Here is a 24,915-nt window from a genome sequence, read left to right on the forward strand (position 1 = left end):
GCGTGCTGGCCCTCGAGCCACGCCCACCCCCCGTGGGCGCGGCGGAGTCTCGCGAGAGCGCGGGAGCGCAGCCGCGGGCGCAGCGATGGCGGCGGCTGCCGCCGCCGTGTGAGGGCGAGGGCGGCCCGGCCGCCGCCGCCGCTGCCGCTCCCCGCCCGCTCCCCATCCCTGTCCCAGTCCCGCTCCCTCTCTCTGTCCCTGCAACATGAAGGCAGCGCCGGGCAGCGCCGAGGGTGAGTGCGGCGCGAGGGACGCGGGGGTTCCCGCCGGCCGCTGAGGGAAGCGGCGGGGCCCGGTGCGTCCCAGGCTCCGGGGCTGCGGCTGAGGTGTCGCCCGTAAGGTGAAACGGGAGAGGGTCACACAGGCGGTGTGAGGTCTGGGGAATCTGTGAGGAGGAGGGACCGCGGAGCCGGGCCTGGTTATTCTGGAGAAGAGAAGGCTGGTAGGAAATCCCATCAATCCGTAGTGATGTCTCCAGGCGATGGTGCCGGACTCTGTTCAGTGCTGCTCAGCGACAGGACGAGGAGCAGTGGCCAGAAATCGAAACACAACAAGTTCCACCTCGACACGAGGAAGAGTTTCTTTGCAGAGGGTGTCAGGGCCCTGGGCCTGCTGCCCGGGCAGGGTGTGGATTTTTCCCTCTGGAGATACAAGGGGATGGGCTGGGGGATCTGCAGAGGTCCCGTCCTGCTCTTTCTGGGATTCTGGACAGCTCGATGTTGGTTGGGGAGGGGGCTTGGACCAGCTTTCCACTTCCAGCATCCTGTGTTGGTGCTGAGAGATTTAAAGATTTGAAAACAAAATCCCAGAATGGCTGGGGTTGGAAGGGACCTCTGGAGATCATCCAGTCCAACCCCTCACCCAAGTTAGGGCCACCTGGGGCAGGGGGTACAGCTGGGTTTGGAATGGCTCCAGAGCAGGAGACTCCAAAACATCCAGCACACATTCATTCCTTCCTTACACTTGGATGTGGAGAACTCAGCATGAGGTCTGTGGGCTGGGAGGGCATCAATAAGAAACCCCAAACATTGAATTTGGCAGGTGGAAGTCACAGCATCCTGTGAGGTGACACTAAAATGTCACATTTGCCTTGGACCCTCTGAGGCTGGGGACAGGGTTTATTCTGGATTGATGTCCACCAGGATTTTTTTTTTTGACACGGAATACTCTGTCTCTTGGCAATAAAACACAGGATTTGAGTGTTCCTGCAGGCCATGTCCTCTTTGTCACCTTTTGGTCACTCAGGCACTGCTTTATCCCCTCCCAGCACATGGGGCTGTGTCCTGGCAGCTCTGAGGGGACACCAGCCCTCAGCTCTGAGCTAACTGTGGGGTCATGGAATGTCCTGAGCTGGAAGGAACTCACAGGACCATCAGAGTCCAGCTCCCATCCCTGCACAGACACCCCAACAATCTCACCCTGTGTCTGAGATCACTGTCCAAACACTCCTGGAGCTGTGACTGGAATGTTCCTCAGCATTCCCTGTGAGCCTGGGAGTGCCCAACCACTCTGGGGGAAGAACCTTTCCCAAAATCCAACCTAAACCTCCCTGGCACAGCTCCAGCCACTCCCCTGAGTCCTGCTGTCTGTGTCTGAGCACAGAATTTGTGACAGCTGGGATGACTTGGTTGATGTTTTTGATGATGGAAGGTGTGAAGAAGTTTCAAAAAGTTAAGAGAACAGGGGAGGAATCCAGGACACAAAACTCCACCTCACTGCTTTAACCCCATGTTTCCCACAGCCTCAGCTTCCTGCCCCAGACCCTGGGGATCCTGTCCTGACAGAACTGAACCTGCTGGGGCCACATCACTCAGGGATTGTGCAGAACAGGAGCTGGGCATGTTCCAGACAGGCATTCCATAGGATTTTCATGATCCTTTAGTTTCACCAGCCTGGGATATTCCATAACATTTACCTCACCTCGAGGTCTGGCTTAAACCAGCGCTAAGCAAATTCTCTGAAGTCATTCATCTTCAAGGTGGAAAGTGTATTCCTAAACTGATGAAAACTTGCAATATTCTCTCTCCTGGATGTTGCTGTGTCACAGAGGCAGAGAAGCTGAACAAGATGAGCTCCCTCCTGGAAAGGCTCCACGCCAAGTACAGCCAGAACCGGCCCTGGACAGAAACCATGAAGTTGGTCCGGCAGGTCATGGTGAGGCTGCTGCTTTTATCTTGGGTTCTTAGACCTCTTCAAGGTGTTTTTGTTGTGTTCACTCTCTCCTGAGGGGTGCCTGATGTGCCTTTTCCTTCCCTAATTACAGATTAATTGCCAGGAAAAGCATCAAACTTGTGTTTTCTGCTACTCATCTTTCCAGGATATTGTTTTGTGGAGCAGTTTTCAGTGACACTCAACACTCAGTGTTGGCTTAGTCAAAAATGGGTTTGAAAAATAGGTTTGGGTGGGGGAAGGAGAAGCAGGAGGCAGGGGAGAGCTCCAACAAAGCCTCCTGCCCATACTCAGGTGTTAAAAGTTTGCCTGATTCTTTATTTTTCTGTCACCTTTTCTAAAACTCTCATCTTAGATCTATAAAAAAGTTGTTACATTCTGTTCTTGCAGTTACTTAGAAGAAAATAACTCGATTCTAGGCCTGCCTTTGTAATCTGCATGCAATCAGATACTCATCACCTACAGAAATCAAGATGTTGTAATTTGAGACTGAAACTTAAGCTGCTTTTAATTATCTAAATAAACCTCACTTGGCTGCTCAAAAGTTGCCTAATTTCCTCCTACTGAGATCCAAAGAAAAATGACTTTTTTTCTTCTGTCTGCCCAAGGAAAAACGAGTGGTGCTGAACTCAGGGGGACACCAACACCTGGTGAGCTGCTTGGAGACCCTGCAGAAGGCCCTGAAAGGTTGGTGTGTGCTCTGTGTGCTCTCCACAGGGTCCTGCAGGGTGGAAAATCCTGTAGAAATGCTCCATAAAAAACACACAGGGTATTTAATGCTCAGGGGTTCATCAGCACAGGCAGGACTGACTGTGCTGCTTTTATTGGGAAAATCCTCTTTTTGTCCAGAGCAGCTGTGGCTGCCCCATCCCTGAAAGTGCCCCAGGTCAGGTTGGAGAGGATTTGGAGCAACCTGGGATGGTGGAAGGTGTCCTGCCCATAGCAGGGGTGGCACTGGATGGGCTTTAAAGTCCCTCCCAACCCAAACCATTCCATGGTTCAGTGGGTGCCCACACCTGGATTCCACTTGCAGAGGAAATTCCATTCTCTCCTTGCACTTTGGGAATATTTGGGTTTCTCTGTGCTGACCCCTGTGTCTGTGTTTGAGTACAGGTCCTGTGCATTGCACATGGGACAGTGGGAGGGAGTCACCAGCTGAGATTTGGTTTTTTCCTTAGGGAATGTGGGATGATTCCCTTAAATTTTGGTCTTGTTCTCTCCATGCAGTGTCATCTCTGCCTGCCATGACCGATCGCCTGGAGTCCATCGCCCGGCAGAGCGGGTGAGGCTCCTCCTCAGGCTCATGGCAGAGTTCTGCTGCCTCCCTGCCCCAGCAGAGCCTTGTGGTGCTTGGGTTGGGGGTTTTGTGAGCTTGGGTTGTGGGGGTTTGTGTGCTTGGGTTGAGATTTTGTGTGCTTGAGTTGGGATTTTGTGTGCTTGGATTGTGGGATTTTGTGTGCTTGTGTTGGGGGGTTTGTGTGTTTGAATTGTGAGGATTTGTGTGCTTGGGTTGGGGGGGGGGGGGGTTGTGGTTGGATTTTGGGGTTTTGTGTGCTTGGATTGTGAGATTCTGTGTGCCTGGATTTGGGTTTTTTGTTGTGGGGTTTTGCCTGCCATGACCGATTGCCTGGAGTCCATCGCCCGGCAGAGCGGGTGAGGCTCCTCCTCAGGCTCATGCAAAGAGTTCTGCTCTTCCCTGCCCCAGCAGAGCCTTGTGGTGCTTGGGTTGGGGGTTTTGTGAGCTTGGATTGTGGGGTTTTGTGAGTTTGGGTTGTGGGGTTTTGTGTGCTTGGGTTGTGAGGTTTTGTGAGTTTGGGTTGTGAGATTCTATGTGCCTGGATTTGGGGTTTTGTGAGCTTGGATTTTGGGGGTTTGTGTGCTTGGATTTGAGATTTTTGTGTGCTTGGATTTGAGATTTTTGTGTGCTTGGATTTGAGATTTTTGTGTGCTTGGATTGGGATTTTTGTGTGCTTGGATTGGGATTTTTGTCTGCTCGGGTTGTGGGATTTTGTGAGCTTGGATTGGAAGTTTTTGTGGATTCTGTGTGCTTGGATTGGGATTTTTGTCTGCTTGGGTTGTGGGCTTTGATTAGGGATTTTTTTGCTTGGATTGTTGGGATTTGTCTGCTTGGATTGTGGAGTTTTGTGTGCTTGGGTTGAGGGCATTTTGTGTGCTTGGGTTGGGGGCATTTTGTGTGCTTGAGTTGTGGGGTTTTGTTGTTGGATTGTGTGATTCTGTGTGCCTAGATTTGGCATTTTGCTTTGGCCTGTGCGATTTGTGTAATGGACTGTGGGATTTTGTTTTACTGGGGAGTTTTGTGTGGTTGGATTGTGGGGTTTTGTGTTCTTGGATTGTGGATTTTGTGTGCTTGGGTGGATGATTTTGTGTGGTTGTATTGTGAGATTCTGTGTGCTTGGATTTTGGGATGATGTGTTCTTGGATTGTGGGGTTTTGTGTGCTTAGGTTGTGAGATTCTGTGTGCCTGGATTTGGGGTTTTGTGTGCTTGGATTGGGATTTTGTGTGCTTGAGTTGGGATTTTGTGTGCTTGGGTTGGGGGGGTTTTGTGGTTGGATTGTGAGATTCTGTGTGCTTGGTTTGGGATTTTTGTCTGCTTGAGTTGTGGGCATGGATTAGGGATTTTATGTGCTTGGTTTGGAGATTTTTTTGCTTGGATTGTGGGGTTTTGTGTGCTTGGGTTGTGGATTTTGTGTGCTTGGGTTGGGGGGTTTTGTGGTTGGATTGTGAGATTCTGTGTGCTTGGATTTTGGGATGTTGTGTTCTTGGATTGTGGGCTTTTGTGTGCTTGGATTGTGAGTTTCTGTGTGCCTGGATTTGGGGTTTTGTGTGGTTTGATTTTGGGATTTTGTGAGCTTGGATTGTGGGGTTTTGTGTGCTTGGATTGTAGGTTTTTGTGTGGTTGAATTGTGGATTTTGTGTGATTGGGTTGGGGGGTTTAGATTCTGTGTGCTTGGATTTTGGGGGTTTGTGTGCTTGCATTGGGGATTCTGTGTACTTGGATTGGGGGTTTTCTGTGCTTGGATTGTGGATTTTGTGTGCTTGGGTGAATGATTTTGTGTGGTTGTATTGAGAGATTCTGTGTGCTTGGATTTGGAGTTTTTGTTTGAATTTTGGAGTTCTGTGTGCTTGGATTGGGATTTTGCGTGCTTGGATTGTGGGATTTTTGTTTGAATTTCGGAGTTTTGTGTGCTTGGATTGTGGGATTTTATGTGGTTGGATTTTGAGGTTTTGTGTGCTTGGATTGTGGAAGTTTTGGGGGGTTTTGTATGCTTGGTCTGGGGGGTTTTGTGAGGGTTTTGTGGGGGTTTTGAGGGGGTTTTCTGTCCATCTCACAGGGATTTTTGCTCTGTTTCCTCCCCAGGCTCGGCTCCCACCTGAGTGCGAACGGCACCGAGTGTTACATCACCTCTGACATGTTCTATGTGGAGGTGCAGCTGGACCCCACAGGGCTGCTCTGTGATGTCAAGGTGGCTCACCATGGAGAAAACCCTGTGGTGTGTATTCCTGGCAAAGAGAAACCCCTGTGCTTTGGGATTCCTGTTTATCTCCCTTTATTTTGAGCAGAGGAAATAGGTTTTATTTATTCCCTTAGACCCAGAGTTACACCCTTGCTGCTCCTTCTAGTGGGAAGTAAAATCCTCCATGAAGTAGTTTGCTCCTGTGGGATTTTCTAATCAATGCACACTGTGGATTCACAACTTGCAGAATTATTTGTGGAAGTTACATCAATGTTTCTGAGAATTTTATGGAAGTTATTGCTGTGTTTTCAAGGGAAATTATTCTTACAAAGCTCAGATCTGAGAATAGAAAGTTCTAAAATTTGGAGTGCTGGAAGAAAATGGTTTTACTGCCCTTGTGCATGTGGAGAAGAGTTTGAATTTGGTGTTTAGTTTGCCTCTCCTTAAAACAGCACATCTTTAATATCCTTGTGTAAGCTCATAGATTTTCAGCCTAAAGCTTCACACTTTGAGAAGTTTATTTCAAATTAATAATTGAAGAGGAAATGTTGGACTTGTCCCAGCAGGGTTTGAGGAGCAGAATCACAGCAAGGCATGGTTGTGAGCATGGTGTGGCTTCCCAGGAAGAGCTGGTGCATGGGAATTTCCCTGTGCTGCTATTTCCCAGCTGCAGAGCTGCACAAAGCCTGGAGTGGCTGCATTCCACACTGACACCTTTGTGTGTTCTTTCCTTTTCAGAGCTGTCCAGAGCTGGTGCAACATCTGAGGTGAGTGACAGGGGTGGCTTGTTGTGTTTTCTCACAGGTTTCTCTTTGCTCTAATGATCTGATGCTATTTGATGTCTGGAAACACAAAATTCTTCACAACTGCTCCTTCCCCATAAAGTGTCTTCACTTCTCCAGGGGATTTTCTGGCTTTGGCTCAGATCTTGTGATTCTGGCTGCTGTGCAAGGTATCTTCAAAGCCCACAGCACATTAAAGCTGAATCATTTAAAGAACACATTTTTATGTAGCAAGTCTTTTTTTTTTTTTTTTTTTTTTTTTTTTTAAGTGGTTCAGTGTCTTTGTTAATGTCACTTTTTAAATTGAAACCTATCTGTTAGTAATTTGAATACTTGGTAACTTTTCTTCCCTTTTTTCTTACAGAGAGAAAAATTTTGATGAGTTTTCAAAGCATCTGAGGGGACTTGTGAACCTGTATAAGCTGCCAGGGGACAAGTAGGTGCAGAATGTTTTTATATCCACATATATAAAATGAAACAAGTCTAGAATAGAATACATTTATTTATACCCACACATATAAATGAAAAAAAAAAACAAACCACCACCAAGCTTGTAGGTTTGCACTGTACAGTTCCTTTCAACTTTTCTTATATTGTTTTTTTGTTTGTTTGTTTGTTTGTTTGTTTGTTTGTTTTTCCCTAAGCAAACTTAAAACTAAAATGTACTTGGCTCTGCAGTCCTTGGAGTTGGACCTCCAAAAGATGGCTGGGATGTACTGGTAAGTTTGTAAATATTTATAAATGCTCAGAGCTCTGAGAAATTCCTTTTTAACTGTAGGAAGAGAGTCTAAAAGGCAAAATAAAAAGTTTGTAGCTAGGTGGGTTCAGTGATTTTATCTTTCAATTTGAGAAAGCTTTGGCCATGTTTCACTGCTGTGGATTCTCTGATAAACCAGCCATGCTGTGGAGGGTAAAGCAGCTTTTGTTTTGCCTGTACAATGTGAAGTTTAGGATCAATCCCACTTTGGGTCCCAGAAATGTGATTTTTGAGCTGAAATCAGTCTCAGCACATGAATTTTGGCTTCAGGTGTGGCTGTGGTTTGTTTCAGACTGTGATTTCCTCTTGCAGGCAAGCCACCAATGCAAACCCCCTGGACAAGATCCTCCATGGCAGTGTTGGCTATCTCACCCCCAGGAGTGGAGGTACCTCTGATTCACTCTTAAAAAAAAAGGAATTAACAACAATTTGTTTATTCCTGCCCAGTATGGGTGATAGTTTCCACATTAACTAATGGAAAATAATAAATTAAAAGAGGGACAAGGTCTCTGGGTGTTTGTGTGGCTTTGTGGGGATGATCAGGCTGACTTCTCAGGATGTCTCATCAGGAGTTTCTCTCCCTCAGGTCTCCTGATGAACCTCAAATATTATGTCTCCCCCTATGATTTATTTGAGGATGGCACTGGAGCCCCCATGGTTCTGCATGAGAACAATGGTAGGTCAGCTCTGGAGGAGGGAAGGAAGCAGAATTCCAGCCTGTCCAGCAGGACAATCACTCTGGGACTTTAAACCCTCGTGGGTTTGAGGAGCCCAGGTTTGAACTCTGGCCCCAGGTGTGCTGGGGCTGGAGCTGGGCTCCTGTGGGGTCATGGGGTCACAGTTTGCAGGCAGAGCCTTTTCCCTTGCAGTGAATCTCATTTTAACATGGGATTTGTTTTGTTATCTGAATAAAAACATAAAATCCCAGGATGGTTTGGGTTGGAGGGAGCTTCAAGCTCATCCAGTTCCAATTCCCTGCCATGGACAGGGACATTTTCCACTATCCCAGGTTCCTTAGGGCCCCATCCAGCCTCTCCCATCCTACTGGAAGATTGTTTTGATGCATGGACATCTGGCTCTTGCTACAAAGCCAAAACCAAGCTCCAGTTGTCAGGATAAAAAGAGGGGGATTTTATCCAAAATCATTATTTGTTTTGCTTTGCAAAGAGCAAACTACAAACTCACAAATGTGTTTGGAAAATATTTTGAGAATGATGCAATTGGTCCACCTGGCAAGAGGGAAATGGAGCTTTGGGTAGAGCACTCAGTTTGGCTGTTGTCCATTTGGTCCTGAGGGTGAACAGTGAACTCTTGTGGGGGAAGTCAGAGTGATATTTTATAGAATCACAGAATATTTTGTATGGGAGGAGACCCTAAACCTCATCCAGTTCATGGGCAGGGACACCTTCCACTATCCCAGGCTGCTCCAAGCCCCACCCAACTTGGCCTTGAACACTTCCAGGGATGGAGACTATATTTAATTCATATTTAATCCACAAAACTTGCCACTGGTGGGGTTTTTTTCCACCAGCTCATGTCCTTGTTGGCTTCTTCCTCCTGCAGTTCCTCGCTCGCTGGGTATGAACGTGTCGGTGACAGTGGAGGGAACCATGACAATGCACAAACTTCCAATTGCTCCACTGATCATGGGCTCCCATCCTGTGGACAGCAAAGGGTAAGGGCAGCACCCCAGGCCAGCACTCAGCATTGTGCTGCCTTCAGGCCAAGAAATGCCTGTTTCAGGTGCTTCAGGGGTGCCTTCATTTCTAAGCATGGATTTAAGCAAACATAAATGTTATGTAAGTGACAGCAGAAGACCAGCAGCTCACAGCACCTTTTGTCCCCCCAATCTTCCAGAACTCCATCTTTCTCCTCCATCACCAGTGCCAACAGTGTGGACCTGCCAGCTTGTTTCTTCCTGAAATTCCCACGTCCCATTCCAGTGTCTCGAGCTTTCATCCAGAAGCTGCAGAGCTGCACAGGTGGGTTCAGACCTGCCAGTCACATCTCTGGGGTTTTATTCATGTTCCCTCATTTCCATCAGTAAATCCTGCTGATTTTTAACATGTGCCAGGGGAGTTGCTTGGGGTTCTCAGTAAAACTTGCACTCCTGGCTCTCAGCTGCCATCATTCCACGCTGTGCTGTCCCCTCAGGTATCCCACTGTTCGACACAGCTCCCACCTTTGTGCCCCTGTATGAGCTGATCACGCAGTTTGAGTTGTCCAAGGAGGCTGATCCGCTGCCCCTCAACCACAACATGCGCTTCTACGCCGTAAGTGTGAGCTCCAGCCAGCCTGGGACACCTCCTCAGCAGCACTCAGGGGATTCTGGTGTCTGCCAAGCAGGATAAAAAAAAAGGATTCTGTACTTATTCACTGACAAAACTTGTTCTTCAAGCATTGGGATTCAGGTACAGGACTCTGGCACAGGTTTCCAGGGAAGTTGTGGCTCCCCAGCCCTGGTTTCCAGTCCCAGGTTGGACAGAGCTTGGAGCAATCTGGGATGGTGGGAATTGTCACAGTGTGTGGCACTGGGTGGGGTTTAATGTCCTCCCAACCCAAACCATTCCATGATTCTGTGATGACCATGGTGCTTAGGAAAATTAGGTATTGAATGATGCTTTGATGTTGTGCAGCTTTCAGGAGAGCAGAGAGGCTGAGCCTTCCCAGAATCTATCCATTCCTTTTGTCCAGTGATGTGTGGCTGAATAAATGGCAGCATTTTGGGAGAAATCCTTAAATTTGGGGATGATTAGAGGATTATCTCTGCAAAACAGATGCCATCAGTGTGGAACTGTTTTAGTGGGAACAATGAATGATGTTGGGTAGTACTTCTGAGGAATAAAAATCATTATTTTCCTTGTTCAGAGCAGAAGGAAACACCCTTAATGTTTGTCCCTATCAGCCAGAAAGGTGATGTGGTGTCAGTGATATCTGGGCACTGTATTGTAAATTTGAAATTAAGGGGCTCTCAGGCAAAGATACAAGAATTAAGAAAAACAGTTCTTTACTAGGAAAATTAAAATAGAAATGCAGTATTACACAGAACAATCCCAAACCCTGCCAGAGTCAGAATCCAAGCTGACACCCGTCAGTCAGTCAGGGTGTTGGCACAGTCCCATTCAATGGTGGCTGCATCCTCCTGCAGGGGCAGATGTGGTTCAGCTGGAGCAGTGCTCCTGGAGAAGGTGCAGTTTCCTCTGAAGCTCCAGGGATGATGTGGAAAGCTCTGGCTTTCCTCTGGAATCCAGTGGAAAGATGAAACTTGCTGTCCCAAATCTCAGTTTTTATCTGGGTAGGAAATGTTTGGCTCCTCCCCTGGCTGGAGCATCTCCCAGTGGGATGATGGAATTTTATCAGTCATGCCCTGGGACTCACTGGCCATTAACAGGAGATATCTCCTGGAGGGAGGATGGGCTGTGGGAAAGATAAAGATGATTGCCCAGCTGGTTTAAAGGTGACTCATTAACAGGAGGTATCTCCACAGAGATAAGAATCATTGCCTCACCTGGTTTAACACCTGACCCATTAACAGGAGATATCCCCACAGAGATAAGGATCACTGCTCACCTGCTTTAACACCTGACCCATTAACAGGAGATATCTCTTGGATAAAAGATGGGTTGTGAAAAAGATAAAGATGATTGCCCCAGCTGGTTTTTAACACCTGGCCCATTAACAGGAGATATCTCCTGCGGGAGGATGGGTTGTGAAAAGATAAAGAGGATTGTCCCAGCTGGTTTTAACACTTGACCCATTAACAGGAGATATCTCCTGGAGGGAGGATGGGCTGTGGGAAAGATAAAGATGATTGTCCCAGCTTTAAAGAGGTTTAAAGAGGACTCATTAACAGGAGGTATCTCCACAGAGATAAGAATCACTGCCTCACCTGGTTTAACACCTGGCCCATTAACAGGAGATATCTGCTGGATTAAAGATGGGTTGTAGAAAAGATAAAGATGATTGCCCCAGCTGGTTTAAAGATGCCCATTAGCAGATAATATGTGCCAGGAGATAAGGAATCACTGCCCCACCCAGCTTCAACAGCTGGTGACAGAATCCACATTTCTGGGCACATCCTGTATTGCAAGCCAACACAGCGTGTTTGTCAGGCTCTCCCAGGACAGCAGCACTGTTACTTCCTGAACAAGGACGCTCCTCTCCCGGACGGACGGAGCCTGCAGGGGACCCTGCTCAGCAAGATCGCCTTCCAGCACCCCGGCAGGGTGCCCCTGATCCTCAGCCTGATCCGCCACCAGGTCGCCTACAACACCCTCATTGGCAGCTGTGTCAAGAGGACAGTCCTGAAGGAAGGTGGGTGCCCCTGATTTGCCAAAATATGAGTATTGGTCTAATACCAATGGACAAAAGACTCTCTAACAATTTAAAGTTGAAACTGTATGTTTGTTTATTAGAGGTAATCCTCTAATACACACTGCAGAATCACAGGTGGTCACAGAGTCTATTAATGGCAAAGGATTCAAACAAATACATATTCATAATAACAGCCCCTCACTTCCATTGGTAATTAGCTTGAATAGCTATTAAGCATTGATTGACTTCTTAAATTAATCTGGGGTCGTTTTTGTGGGGAGGGATCTTAAAAGGAGGAAGTAAGGTGAATCTTCCTCACCCTAAACTTTTGACCTTTTTTATCAGTGACAATACAAATGATTTGTGGGAATAGTCCAGTTTTCCAAAGAATGGGTTCCTGGTTGCATTGTCTGTGTTCCTTTGGATCTGCTCACTAGTTTCATCTTTTCCCATTGTAAGCACAGCTGAGCAAACATAAAATGACAGACAATCAATTATTGAAGTTTCAGATAACTAGTCTCTTCTAACTTCTAACTTTTAATTATTTTCAGCAAGGTAACTAAAATATTAATTTTCTAAGATGAGTGTTTTACTCCCTCCAGAAGAATATGAAGTGGAATTTATGAACTCTGGGCAGTTTTCCTCATAAAAACAAAGCCTCTGCTGCTTCCCTTATTTTTTTCCTCTCTGTTTGGGGGTTTTGAGGCTCTGATTCATTGTGGGAGAAACAGGATTTTTGGGCAGCACATTAATATGATTATTCAGAAGCTGATTTATTGTTTACTTTTTAGCTTTAATTATACATTTTAAGACTACTGTTTACACAATGATGCATTTTTTGATTGGTGTTTTTATGCTGTTTACGTGCTTTGCACGAGCTTTTTAGGTGGTTGTTTAGAACTTTACTGCCTACCTTTATTTTGGGTTTTTAATTTCAGTATTCTGTTTTTTAGCTCTTTTTCTCTTGATTTAGTACAATCTACGTTTTAGTGGCTTTGAAGGGTTTTAACAAGTTGCAGAAAAACACCTAAAAATTGTTTATTTTGTGCACTTGTTATAAGAAATATACAGAAAAACAGCTAAGCATGTGAAGAAACAGGAAAATCTGCAGAATAACAACTAGGCAGCAAAATATGGAGAAAAACAGCTAAATATGGAAAAAAACCAGCTAAATATAGTTTGGCTGGTGCATACAATACAGACCATGGCCTGGAGTTGTTCAGACATGTCACTGTGGCCCAAACTTGTTATTACTACAGCTCATCTCCACTGTTCCCTCAGTTCATGGTTCTCATGTCTTTCAGATTCTCCTGGGATCCTGCAGTTTGAAGTTTGTCCTCTCTCTGACTCCTGTTTCAGTGTATCCTTCCAGCACCCTGTGAATGACTCCCTGGTGTGTGGTGAGTGGGCTCAGGGCAGCAGGAGCAGCGTTTTTGGGAGGGCTGGCAGGGTTTCCTCTCCCTGTGTGCAGGGTTTTGATGTCTCCCTGCTCTCTTGCAGTGGTGATGGATGTGCAGGACTCCAGCCATGTGAACTGTAAGCTGTACAAAGGGCTCTCTGATGCCCTCATCTGTACAGATGATTTTATTGCCAAAGTTGTTCAAAGGTAAGCTGGGATTTTGTCCCACCTTGTGCTCCCAGTCACACAGATGAGCTCTGCTCCATCTTGTGTTTGTCCAGCAGTTCTGGAGCTGCTCTGTGCTTGTTTGGAGGAGAGAAGAACTCAGAACCATGCTGAAAATTCAATACCAGACATTGAACTATAGCTACTTACTTTTGAGTTTGTTGTTTAAACCAGGGCTTTCCCTCAGCTCAGTCACATTCAGAAAAAGCAGGACATTCACAGGGCACAGCTCTCCTGTCACCTTTTGAGTAGGAACCACTGGTTTTACTTTCAGCATGTTATAGACTTGTTATCCCTGAGGACAATGCAGTGTTACCACTGATTTTTGAGCTCAAAAAGCTGCCCCTGCCCATGGCAGAGGGGTGGGACTGGATAGGCTTTAAGCTCTTCCAACCTGATCCATCCAAGGATTTTTATGAGGTTGTAGGAAATCAAGTTTGCCAAGCTTTGATAAAGGTGTTTTCTGCCAGAATTGGAGTAATAACCCAGATTCCTTCATGTGGACAGGACAAAGGGGAATGGCTTTAAACTGAAACAGTAGTTCTAGGTGGGATATTGGGAAGAAATCCCTCCCTGTGAGGGTGGGCAGGCCCTGCCCAGAGCAGCTGTGGCTGCTCCTGGATCCCTGGCAGTGCCCAAGGCCAGGCTGGGCAGGGCTTGGGGCACCCTGGGACAGAGGGAGGTGTCCCTGCCATGGCAAGGGTGGGACTGGATGGGCTTTAAGGCCCCTTCCAAACCAACCCATTCCATGATTCAATGATTGCATCCTGTGCTTTTTAACTACCAGATAATGACCTGTCAGCTGTCAGTTATTAGAGATAATTGATTAATTCTCCCTCTGTGATTGCAAGTGCAGGTGGATAGGGGTGTTGGGATAAGTGTGAATCCAGGCAGACTGGATAAAAACTGGACCTGATGCTGCTGTGCAAACCCCTCAGTGCTCATTTCCTAGCTGCTGGAGGTGTGAAAGCTCCCCAGTGGGCTTTGTGAGGGCAGGCAGCCCCTCCCTGACCCTGTGCTGTGTCTTGCAGGTGCATGTCCATCCCTGTCACCATGAGAGCCATCCGTAGGAAAGCAGAAACCATCCAAGCTGACACGCCAGCCCTGTCCCTCATTGCAGAGACAGTTGAAGACATGGTGAAGAAAAACCTGCCCCCAGCCAGCAGCCCAGGGTATGGCATGACCACGGGCAGCAACCCAATGAGTGGGACCACCACCCCAACCAACACTTTTCCTGGGGGGCCCATCACTACTTTGTTTAACATGAGCATAAGCATGAAAGAGAGGCATGACTCGGTGGGCCATGGGGAGGACTTCAGCAAAGTGTCTCAGAACCCTATTCTCACTAGTTTGTTGCAGATCACAGGGAATGTGGGGTCTACCATTGGCTCAAGTCCAACCCCTCCCCACCACACACCACCACCAGTATCCTCACCAGCCAGCAACACCAAGAACCACCCCATGCTCATGAACCTTCTTAAGGAGAATCCCCCTCAGGATTTCTCCACTCTGTATGGGAGCAGCCCTCTGGAAAGGCAGAACTCTTCCTCTGGCTCCCCCAGAATGGAAATGGGCCCTGGGGGGAATAAGCAAAAGAAAAAAAAATCCCGCATGCCAGCCGACAAACCCAAGCACCAGACTGAGGACGATTTCCAGAGGGAGCTCTTTTCCATGGATGTTGACTCCCAGAACCCCATTTTTGATGTCAACATGACTGCAGACACCCTGGACACCCCTCATATTACTCCAGCACCCAGCCAGTGCAGCACTCCTCCCACCACGTACCCCCAGGCTCTGCCCCACGCCCAGCCCAGTATCCAGAGGATGGTTCGCCTGTCCAGCTCGGACAGCATCGGGGCCGATGTCACCGACATCCTCTCGGATATAGCCGAGGAGGCCTCCAAGCTGCCCTCCAGTACTGAGGACTGCCCACCCATTGGGACTCCAGTCAGAGACTCTTCTAGTTCAGGACATTCACAAAGTGCCCTCTTTGACCCCGATGTTTTTCAGACCAACAGCAGTGAGAATCCCTACACAGACCCCGCTGACCTGATCGCGGACGCCGCTGTGAGCCCCAACAGCGACTCCTCCAACCATTTTTTTCCAGATGGGGTAGATTTCAACCCTGACTTGCTGAACAGCCAGAGCCAGAGTGGTTTTGGGGAGGAATACTTTGATGAGAGCAGTCAGAGCGGTGACACTGATGATTTCAAGGGCTATGCCCCCCAGGCTCTAACTAATTTGGGGGTGCAAGTCTTGGGGGCTGACGGGGTAGAAAATAAATTTAAGGGGAGCACTCCATCTGATACGGTGGATTTTAGTATTATTGCAGCTGCCAGCAAAGCACTGGGGTCCTCTGACATCATGGAGCACCACAGTGGAGGTCAGAGCCCTTTGCTGAACACGGGGGATTTAGGAAAAGAGAAGTCTCAGAAACGGGTAAAGGAAGGCAATGGGTCTGGAGGTGCCATGGCAGGTGCTGGCATGGATGGGAAGCCAGGGAAGCGCAGCAGGACGCCATCCAGTGATGGCAAAAGCAAAGAGAAACTTCCAAAGAGGAAGAAGCAGGAGACAGATGGGAAATCTCCATCCCACAGCTCATCCAACAGGCCCTTCACGCCACCAGCAAGCACAGGTGGGTCCAAATCTCCGGGGAGTTCGGGCAGATCCCAGACTCCTCCCGGGGTAGCTACTCCTCCTATTCCAAAAATAACCATTCAGATCCCAAAAGGAACAGTGACTGTTGGCAAACCGTCTTCACACGGCCAGTACACGAGTAGTGGTTCTGTCACCTCCTCCAGCAGCAAAAGCCATCATAGCCATTCTTCCTCCTCCTCCTCTTCTTCCTCCTCTTCAACCTCAGGCAAAATTAAAAGCAAATCAGAAGGGTCTTCTGGCTCAAAGATGAGCAGCAGCCTGTACTCCAGCCAAGGGGGCTCTGGTTCGGGGCAGTCCAAGGGCTCGGCGCAGTCGGTGGGGAAGCCAGGATCCTCCCCCATCACCAAGCACGGCCTCAGCACTGGCTCTGGCAGCACCAAGATGAAACCTCAAGGAAAGCCATCATCCCTCATGAACCCTTCCATGAGCAAACCAAACATCTCCCCGTCCCACTCGAGACCCTCGGGGGGTTCTGACAAACTCGCCTCTCCCATGAAACCTGTCCCAGGCACTCCCCCGTCGTCTAAAGCGAAGTCACCCATCAGTTCAGGTTCTGGTGGGTCCCACATGTCTGGGACTGGGTCGAGCTCGAGCATGAAATCATCTTCAGGAATGGGATCCTCCGGGTCTATGTCGCAGAAACCGCCTCCCTCGTCCAATTCCTCCACGGCCTCTTCATCTTCATTTTCATCCAGTGGGTCTTCCATGTCTTCATCCCAGAACCAGCATGGGAGCTCCAAGGGCAAGTCCCCGAGCAGAAACAAGAAGCCATCGCTGACCGCAGTCATAGACAAGCTGAAGCACGGGGTGGTGACGAGCGGGCCGGGCGGGGACGACCCCATGGATGGGCAGATGGGGCCCAGTTCTAATTCCTCAAGCCATACAATGTCCTCCAAACACAACATGTCTGGAGGGGAGTTCCAGGGAAAGCGGGAGAAGAGCGACAAGGAGAAGTCGAAGGTCTCTGTTTCTGGAGGATCTGTCGACTCCTCCAAGAAGAACTCGGATTCCAAAAACGTTGGAAGCACCGGAGTGGCCAAAATTATCATCAGCAAACACGATGGTGGTTCCCCCAGCATTAAAGCCAAAGTAACTCTGCAGAAACCCGGGGAAGGAGGTGGGGACGGCCTGAGGCCTCAAATGGCTTCATCCAAAAGCTACGGATCCCCCCTGATCAGCGGCTCCACCCCCAAACACGAGCGCTGCTCCCCCAGCCACAGCAAATCCCCGGCCTACACCCCCCAGAACATCGACAGCGAGAGCGAGTCGGGCTCGTCCATCGCCGAGAAATCCTACCAGAACAGCCCCAGCTCCGACGACGGCATCCGGCCCCTGCCCGACTACAGCGCCGAGAAACACAAGAAGCACAAAAAGGAGAAGAAGAAAGTGAAGGACAAAGAGCGGGACAGAGAGAGGGAGCGGGATAAGGACAGGGACAAGAAGAAGTCGCACGGCATGAAGCCCGAGAGCTGGTCCAAGTCGCCCATCTCGGCCGAGCAGTCCCTGGCCATGGCCGGCGGCGCCATCCTCGCGGCCGAGCGGCCCCGCGCCAGCCCCGAGTTCCTCATCGGCGAGGAGGATGATGATCTCATGGATGTTGCTTTAATTGGAAATTAATCTGTCCCACATCTGCACATCCTGGAGGGAAGGGAAGGATTCATCGCAATCCTGCCACGCTGATCTTCACGGCGTGTGTTTGGAGAGGAGGGGAAAAAAAAAAAAAAAAAAGTATTTTTAATATTTCTAAGGTATTTCTGAGGTTTTCAGACCACAAGGATGTGAGTGCCAGCAGCTTGTGGGCACTTCCATTCTTCCTGAATTTCTGAGTATTATCATCCTTGTCTGAAGTAATAGGGATGAAACCAAGTGTGGGAATGTGGGAGCAGCTCCCAAATGGGGCAAACAGACATAGGCTGGTCTGGGAAACCCCAGTCCCTCTGCCCTCTTCCCATTCAGGATAAGCTCCTTTTGGATTTAGGAAGTTTTAAAGTAATTATTTTAGGAAATGTTTTAGAGCTGGGTTTTAATTCTTTGGAAGAAGGAAAAACCATGAGGTTTTTAATTTATTTTATCCCCACGGCATTCCTTCATTCAATGGCATGAGCTAGGCACTGTGTCCTCATGGAAATCAGGATTTTATCCCAGGTCACAGCTCTGAGGGATTGCTGCTGCCTTGGGTTTGCCTTCCCATTTGTTTCAGCTATTTATTCACCTCCATGTGGAAACACCTCGTGCTCCTTGTTTTTCCCCCAATGGGAATTTGGGTAGAGCCTGTGGCTTTGGGCAGCTCTGCAGCTTTGGTGAAATTCCAGCAAATCTCCATGGAAAAGGAAATCCTGTCTGCACCAACGAGCTTCCCTGGAATCTCCTCGTGCTGCTGGGCTGGGAATTGTGGTCACACACTGGGAAGGATTGCCCAGCTAAGGGAGCCTTGTCCTGCTTGGAAAACAGTCCCAGAGTGGCTCAGCTGGGATCAGAGTTACAGAAGTGTTGATTTCCTTAAAAGATGGATTTTCCCTTTTTGGCTGGAATTAGGAGCATGACTCAGGCATCCTCTCCAGGCTGATCTTGTGGTCCCTGAAAGGAAAAGAGACTCAGGAGAGTGTTTTATTTTTAAAAGCAGTTTCATCTGATTCACTGAAGAGGAATGTGGGAAATCAGGAGTTCTGCAAACACATCTCCTTTGGAATTATGTACTGAGCAGGATCCTGCTCCCACTGGATTGTGCTGTGGGTGCTGGAGGCCAGGATTTCCCTGTGGGAATGAGGTTGTGCTTCACCTTTGGGGATGCAGCCTGAAAAGCTGTCAAGGATTTGAGTTTCTTTTAAACCACTCTAGTTTCCCATCCTGGGCTGATCCCAGGGATACCCCAGGAAAGCTGTTTGGTTTCCAGCTTTTTGGAAAAGTCCTTTTAGTAGGTTGGCAACTATCCTGTTAATTGTAGGGATTTTTCACCCCTTCCTGCTGCCTCCAGTTTAATTCCAAGGCTCCTGCAGAGGGTGGGAGCCTGAATTTCACCCAAGCTTCCCCCAACTCTGGAGAACTTTTCCTTTCTCATATTTTCCAGTATTTATCCCTTGCTCCTGGTGTCCTGCACACCACAAGCTCCCCCTCAGCAGAGCTTGGAACGATAGGAAAATGGGAATTAAATCCAAACGTGGAGCAAACACTGATACCTGATAGTGTTAGAATTGGAGTGCTGCAAAGAGGAATAAAATCCCACAGGAATTCTGCTGGAGACCCTGCTCCAGTGGCTCTGTGTGGAATGGTGCCAGCTCAGCCTCTGGAGAGCTGCCTGCACCCATCTCCTGTTTTTATTTAATCCTTTTTTTTTTTTTCCCACAAAAACCCTTTGATCCCCTCTGGCACAGCCAGCCTTCCAAAAGAAGCACTTTCAACTGGAATCCAGGCTGGGAATTCTCCAGGATGGGCTCCCTGGACTTGTCCTCAGCCAGAGCTGTGTTTTCCTGCTAAAAGTTGGAAGGGAGTCCCATTCAGCAGCAAAATTGACACAAAAATCTGTTTTAAAGGAACAAGCTGCACTCATTTCCTCTCCCCTCACCCAGACCAAAGCTCAGTATCCAAAATTCCCCCTGTGGAAGGTGGGAACAGAGGGAACAAAGTCTCCCTCAACCAGTGTGGGAGGCAAGAGTCCCAAATTTAAAGCTTTTCACCCCATTTTGGTGCCCTGTGCCCTTCCAGTGACATCAGTCCTGGGAGAGCTGAGGGGCGTGACCACACAGAGTCTTTGGGGTGTCAGTGCTCGGGCTCGGAGAAAATGGTTTATTTTTGGAATATTTTTGCTTATTCGCAATTATTTTACATCTTTCAGTATTCAGAAAGATAAAATAAAGTGGAAATTAAATATTAGCCAAACCTTTTAATCTCAGGTGGCCAAGCCGACACGGAGATTAAAAGAAACTGGTTCTTTCCTCGATTATCATGATGTACATAAATCCCTGGCTGGAAAATCGCTGGAATTGTAAATATCCCGCGGCAGTTTTTTTGGGCGGAAAGTGGAATTTCGACTTTTTTGGAAATATCGCAGAGAACATGTTTATTTACATGCCAATAAACCCCTTTGGTACAACGCGGTCTGCGCTCTGTGCTGGGGCGGGGGAGGGGCGCAAGGGCATCCCCGCCACGCTTGATTTTCCCGCGAGAATGACGTCAGCATTGCGTCACCGCTGCGCGGCGCGCTGATTGGTTGAACTCGCTGCACCCGGAAGGGAGCGGAGAGGCGGGGGACACCCCCCCTCCCCCCGGGACCCCCGATCCCCGCAGCCCCCCGGACAGCGGGGGGAGGATCCGGCAGGGATTTGGGGGGGGGTCCCGCCCCCCGGGAACGGGGGCAGCGCACGGCGGCGCCATGGGGGCGGCGGCCTGCGGGGTAGGTGGGGAGGGGGAGCCTCGGTGTGTGTCCCCCCAGGACACCCCCGCATCCTCACGGCAGCCCCGATCCTCGCATTGCCCTTCCCGGACCCTCTCCCCTTCCTTTCCGCACTCCCCTTTTCTCCCCGTTCCCCTCTCCCCTCCCCTTGCTGCCGTGACCCCCAAACCCTTCATTCCTCGCCCGCTGTTCCCCCTCTCCCTCTCGTTCCCTCTCCCCGCGGTCCCCCTGGGCTTTCCCCTTCCTCTCCGCACTCCTCTTTTCTCCCCATTCCCCTCCCCTCCCGTTGCTGCCGTGACTCCCCAAACCCTCATTCCCCACCCGCCGTTCCCCCTCATTCCCCTCCCGTTCCCTCTCTCCGGTCCCGCTCCGTCCTCCCCTGGACCCTCTCCCCTCACCCTTCTCTCCCTTTCCTCTCCGCACTCCTCTTCCCTCCCCGTTCCCCTCCCTTCCCGTTGCTGCCGTGACCCCCCCAAACCCTCATTCCCCACCCGCCGTTCCCCCTCATTCCTCTCCCCTACCGTTCCCGGATCCTCTCCCCTTTTCTCCCCGTCCCCTCCCCTCTCTCCTTACTGCCCTGATCCCCCAAACCCTCATTCCCCAACTCCCTCTCCCCCTCATTCCCCTCCCGTTCCCTCTCCCTCTCTCCCCTCCCGTTCCCTCTCCCCGCTCCCCTCTCCCTCTCTCCCCTCATTCCCCTCCCGTTCCCTCTCCCCTCTCTCCCCGCTCCCTCTCTCCCCTCTCCCTTCTCCCTCTCTCCCTTCTCCCTCTCTCCCCTCATTCCCCTCCCGTTCCCTCTCCCCGCTCCCCTCTCCCTCTCTCCCCTCATTCCCCTCCCGTTCCCTCTCTCCCCGCTCCCCCTCTCCTCTCTCCCCCTTTCCCCTTTCCCCTCTCGTTCCCTCTCCCTCCCGTTCCCTCTCCCTCTCCCCGTTCCCTCTCTCCCCTCTCCCTTCTCCCTCTCTCCCCTCTCCCTCCCCGGCTCCCTCCCCTCCCTCCCGGCGCTGTCCAATCAGCGCTCTCGTTGCTGGCAGGTGCCGAGTGTTTTTGTTTTGGGTCGAAGTTGAGGCCGGAGCGGACGCGGTGGCGGCGGCGCCGGGCGGAGGCCGCGCTCCGGCAGCCCCGCAGCCCCGGGCCCCGCGCCCCCCGCCGCCCCCGCGCCGGCCCCGCCATGCGCAGGGAGATGAACGGGGTCACTAAGAGCCGCTTTGAGGTGAGGCCCGGCCGGTCCCGCGGGGGGAGGCCCGGCCTGGGCCCGGCTGAGGAGGCCGCGGGTTTTGGGTGTGTGACCCCCCCCCCCCCCCTCAGCCGTGAGGGCTCTGCCGTCCCGGTTTTGGATCCCAAAGCCGCGGGGGCACGGGGGGGCTGTTTGAATGGGGTCGGGATTGGGGGTGGTTTTGGGTGGCCTGGGGGCTCAGGGCTGTGACCCCCGGGTTTGGGGCGTGATTGATGTGAAACTTGTCACCTTCATCCCATTTCTGGGGGGATGTTCCCCCTCCTGTCTGTGGGGGGCTGTAATGGGGATCACTGTGGGGACCGGGAGGGGCTCAGGGCTGTGACCCCCGAATTTGGGGGGTGATTGATGTGAAATTTCTCCCCTCCATCCCAGTTTTTGGGGAGATGTTTCGTCGATGGATTTTAATTCCACTGGGTGGGGGGGGCTGTGAGGGGGGTCACTGTGGGAGCTCAGGGATGTGACCCCCAGGTTTGGGGGGTGATTGCTGTGAAACTTGTCCCCTTCATCCCCATTTTTGGGGGGCATGTTCCGTCGATGGATTTAAATTCTCCTGTGGGGGGGCTGTGAGTGGGGATCACTGTGGGGACGCGGAGGGGCTCAGGGCTGTGACCCCCGAATTTGGGGGGTGATTGGTGTGAGACTTGTCCCCTCCACCCCCATTTTTGGGGAGGTGTCCCCCCCCGCCCACCCCGTCTGTGGGGGGCTGTAATGGGGGTCACTGTGGGGGCTCAGGGCTGTGACCCCCAGGTTTGGGGGGGCTGGTGTGAAGCTTCTCCCCGCCTCATTTTTGGGGGTCCCGTGGGGGGCTCAGTGTGAAGGAGGCTGGGGAGGATCTGCTCGGGCTGTCTGTGGGTGCTGGGGGGGCTCAGGGCTGTGACCCCCGAGTTTGGGGGGTGTCCATGTGAAACTTCTTTCCCCTCCATTCATTTTGGGGAGGGGGTTCCCCAAAATTTAAACTCCCCTTTTCTGAATGAGCCTGGGGAGGATCTGTGGGTGCAGAGGGGGGTCCGAATTTGGGGGGGGGGTGCCGGTGTGAAACTTCTCCCCGCCTCTCTTACAAACTCCATGGGGAATTTGAGGGGGGGGGGGGGGGGGGGGTCGCTGCCAACATGTTGCTGCAGCTCAGAGCAGCGAAGTTGATGCTGGAGCTGGAATTGTCGGGAATTTCACCTGGAAAACACCACAACCTTTGGGGAGCGAGGCTGGGGGAGAGGGGAAGGTGCCCCCAGCACCCTTTTTTTTTTTTTTTTTTTTTTTTTTTTTTTTTTGGGTGTAGAGGGCCAGTAGACCTGGGGGGGAAAAAAAAAAAAAATTTTGCTTGCAGAGAGGTGGGGGATGGAGAGGACGGAAGGAGGGGAGGGTAAACAATGAGATCTATTCAAAGGACATGGCACAAAGCGGAGTGTGGAGCCAGGGCGATTCCAGCCGCATTGTTGTCCCAGCTGTCTTCCCGAGGGAGGAGGAGGAGGAGGGGCAGGGAGGAAGGGCAGCGGCGGGATTTACTTCCCATCTCTGCGAGGATGGAAATCCCTGCCCTGCCCGTGTCGGGGACAGAAAAGAGCCTGGAATGGCAAAAAAAAACGTGGCTGTCCCTCCTTGGTGGAGAGGGGTGGGATGGCGAGAAAACGCTGGTTAATGGTAAACTGGAGAAATTCCTCAGCCCTGGAGTTGAGAAAGGTGCAGGAAATGCTGGTGGTCTCACGCTGCACGTGGGATTGTTTTCTTCCTCTGGAAATCAGATCCGTGTGGGATCTGCAGCGCTGGGAGCTTGGGGTGGGCTCAGGTTTTTGGAGTGTTGTAATATTCGTGTTTCTGTAGCATCCAGTGCTAAAAACACCCTGGGAGCTCTGGAGAGGAGCCTGCATTATCCAGGGTTATTGTATTTATTGTATTTATTGTATTTACTGTTCTGGGCTCTTCTTGCCTGCACAGACTTTTTTTTTTTTTTGCCACCTGAGGTTTTTTTTTTTTTTCCCCTTTGCCCTGCTGCAGATTGGCTGGTTACAGAGCAAAGAGTAAATGCAGGTTGGTGACAGATTTTTGGGGGGAAATGTCTCTTAGGGCATCGACATCCTTTGCTTCCTCAGCCTTCCTTGCTGTGCTGGAGCTCATTCCAATTTTGGGAGGGTTTTCATCAGGGTTGCACCAGGACATGATGAACCCAATTCATTGGGGAAAAAGTGTGGGGAAGAGCTTTGTTTGGCTTGTTTTGGGTGGGGTTTTTTTCTTTTTGCTGGAATGTTATTTTCTTCTCATAGTAACAAACAGATGAGTTGGAAAACGAAGCAAAATGCTCCAGGAGCCTTTGAGGCCTAAATTAATTTTTAAAACCTATATTTATACAGGAAGAGTTGGTGTGTTATAGAAGGGCTTATTTTGAGCTACAAGAAGTGCCTGTAAACATTATCCTGTTTCTTTGCTGTGTTTTGCCCAGAGAAGCTGTGGCTGCCCCATCCCTGCAAGTGTCCAAGGCCAGGTTGGACAGGGATAATTTGGGACAGTGGAAAATGTCCCTGCCCACTCTGGTGTGGCACTGGATGGGATTTAAAGTCCTTTCCATCCCAAACCATTCCATGATTATAAATCCAAAGCATTTTTATTACCCCAGCATGAATTACCTCTGACACACTCACCTGAATAGCCTGGAAAGTTTTAGAGCTGTTTTCTTTTAAATCCATGATTTTCCACCGAGGTTATGTTGCTCAGAAGAGTTCCCAAAATGGGTGTTCACACTTAAAAATAAATTTATTTTCCAGAGGGGCAGAATGGGTGGAAATTCCTCTCTGCTTCCTGGAAAGCAGTTTGGAATGGTTGTGAGAGTTCACATTTTGTGGGACAGGGGGAAAATTGGGCAGAAATATCTGGAGAATGGGAATACTGTAAGGTCATGAAGGCAGTGGGGGTTTAATCCTCCTCTTCCTCCTTTTCCTCCAGCACTTCCCCTGGCTGAGCAGGGTGCTGTAAGGCCTTTGAGTCTGGAATCTTATCCTGGGGTAAAAATAGCCCAATTTGGGGCTGTGACAAATATATTGTGTCTGTTTCAGACTTTGAAATTCAGGGTAAAATGCAGAGTTGGGGGCTGGGCTGGGCTTGCACTTCATTTATTGTCTTTTGTGGAGCCACGTAAACAGATTCCTGAGCCATTGTTGTTGGGTAATTCACAAATCCACTCGGGGGGGGGGGGGCTAATGATAATAATTCTTTATTCTAGAAATAAAATATGGTGTGGAATATGGGCCAAGCTCCTTAAATTGGACTTGCATGTGGGTTTCTGATTGCAGGAGGAGTGGGGTTCTCTTCTTCCTGGGAATGCCATGCCCAGCCCCACCAGCAAACTGGGATTAGTCCCTTTACAGGAGGTGTGGCCACCACAGAGAAAATCACCACTTACTGCAGCAAAGCAAACAAAAAGGGAAAACATTACCCAGACTGACTCCTGGTTCTCTGTGGTGCTGGATGTGGAACATGCCCTGACAGATCCCAATCCCTGCTTCCCTTTGGGATTTCCTG

General features: G+C 50.0%; 2 protein-coding genes and 1 long non-coding RNA gene across 4 annotated transcripts in view; 2 read left to right on the plus strand and 1 right to left on the minus strand.

Moving 5' to 3' along the window:
• Window positions 1-41: 41 nt before the first annotated feature.
• On the plus strand, window positions 42-19,871 carry MED1 (mediator complex subunit 1). 2 transcript variants are annotated; one of them, XM_056512234.1, is made up of 18 exons: window positions 57-233; window positions 2,048-2,154; window positions 2,778-2,856; window positions 3,397-3,451; window positions 5,550-5,682; window positions 6,385-6,413; window positions 6,793-6,864; window positions 7,073-7,147; window positions 7,498-7,571; window positions 7,772-7,861; window positions 8,749-8,860; window positions 9,043-9,167; window positions 9,340-9,458; window positions 11,298-11,499; window positions 12,804-12,899; window positions 13,000-13,105; window positions 14,155-14,295; window positions 14,473-19,871. In XM_056512234.1, the coding sequence occupies exons 1-18, from the start codon at window positions 206-208 to the stop codon at window positions 17,396-17,398; spliced, it is 4,569 nt and encodes a 1,522-aa protein (XP_056368209.1). In that variant the 5' UTR covers window positions 57-205; the 3' UTR covers window positions 17,399-19,871. The 2 variants fall into 2 exon arrangements, with proteins under 2 accessions (XP_056368208.1, XP_056368209.1); XM_056512233.1 differs by having other exon boundaries at window positions 42-233; window positions 14,155-19,871.
• LOC130264221 (uncharacterized) overlaps window positions 10,705-24,915 on the minus strand; it is a 49,986-nt gene continuing 35,775 nt past the window's right edge. The window contains exon 3 of the long non-coding RNA XR_008842435.1: window positions 10,705-10,767. This is a non-coding gene — a long non-coding RNA (uncharacterized LOC130264221). The remainder of the gene's footprint in view (window positions 10,768-24,915) is intronic.
• The window catches only part of FBXL20 (F-box and leucine rich repeat protein 20), a 43,295-nt gene continuing 39,594 nt past the window's right edge, over window positions 21,215-24,915 (plus strand). Inside the window, exon 1 of the mRNA XM_056512250.1 lies at window positions 21,215-21,381. Coding sequence (XP_056368225.1) covers window positions 21,340-21,381 — 42 coding nt within the window. The 5' untranslated portion in view covers window positions 21,215-21,339. The remainder of the gene's footprint in view (window positions 21,382-24,915) is intronic.

Source organism: Oenanthe melanoleuca, chromosome 27 (assembly GCF_029582105.1).
Source record: "Oenanthe melanoleuca isolate GR-GAL-2019-014 chromosome 27, OMel1.0, whole genome shotgun sequence".
Taxonomy (NCBI): Eukaryota; Metazoa; Chordata; class Aves; order Passeriformes; family Muscicapidae; genus Oenanthe; species Oenanthe melanoleuca.

Coding starts and splice junctions, on each gene's coding strand:
- MED1 (XM_056512233.1), top strand. CDS start 206: ATGAAGGCAGCGCCGGGCAGCGCCGAGG. Junction 6,865..7,072: donor TATAAGCTGCCAGGGGACAA/GTAGGTGCAGAA, acceptor TTTTTCCCTAAG/CAAACTTAAAACTAAAATGT. Junction 7,862..8,748: donor GGTTCTGCATGAGAACAATG/GTAGGTCAGCTC, acceptor TTCCTCCTGCAG/TTCCTCGCTCGCTGGGTATG.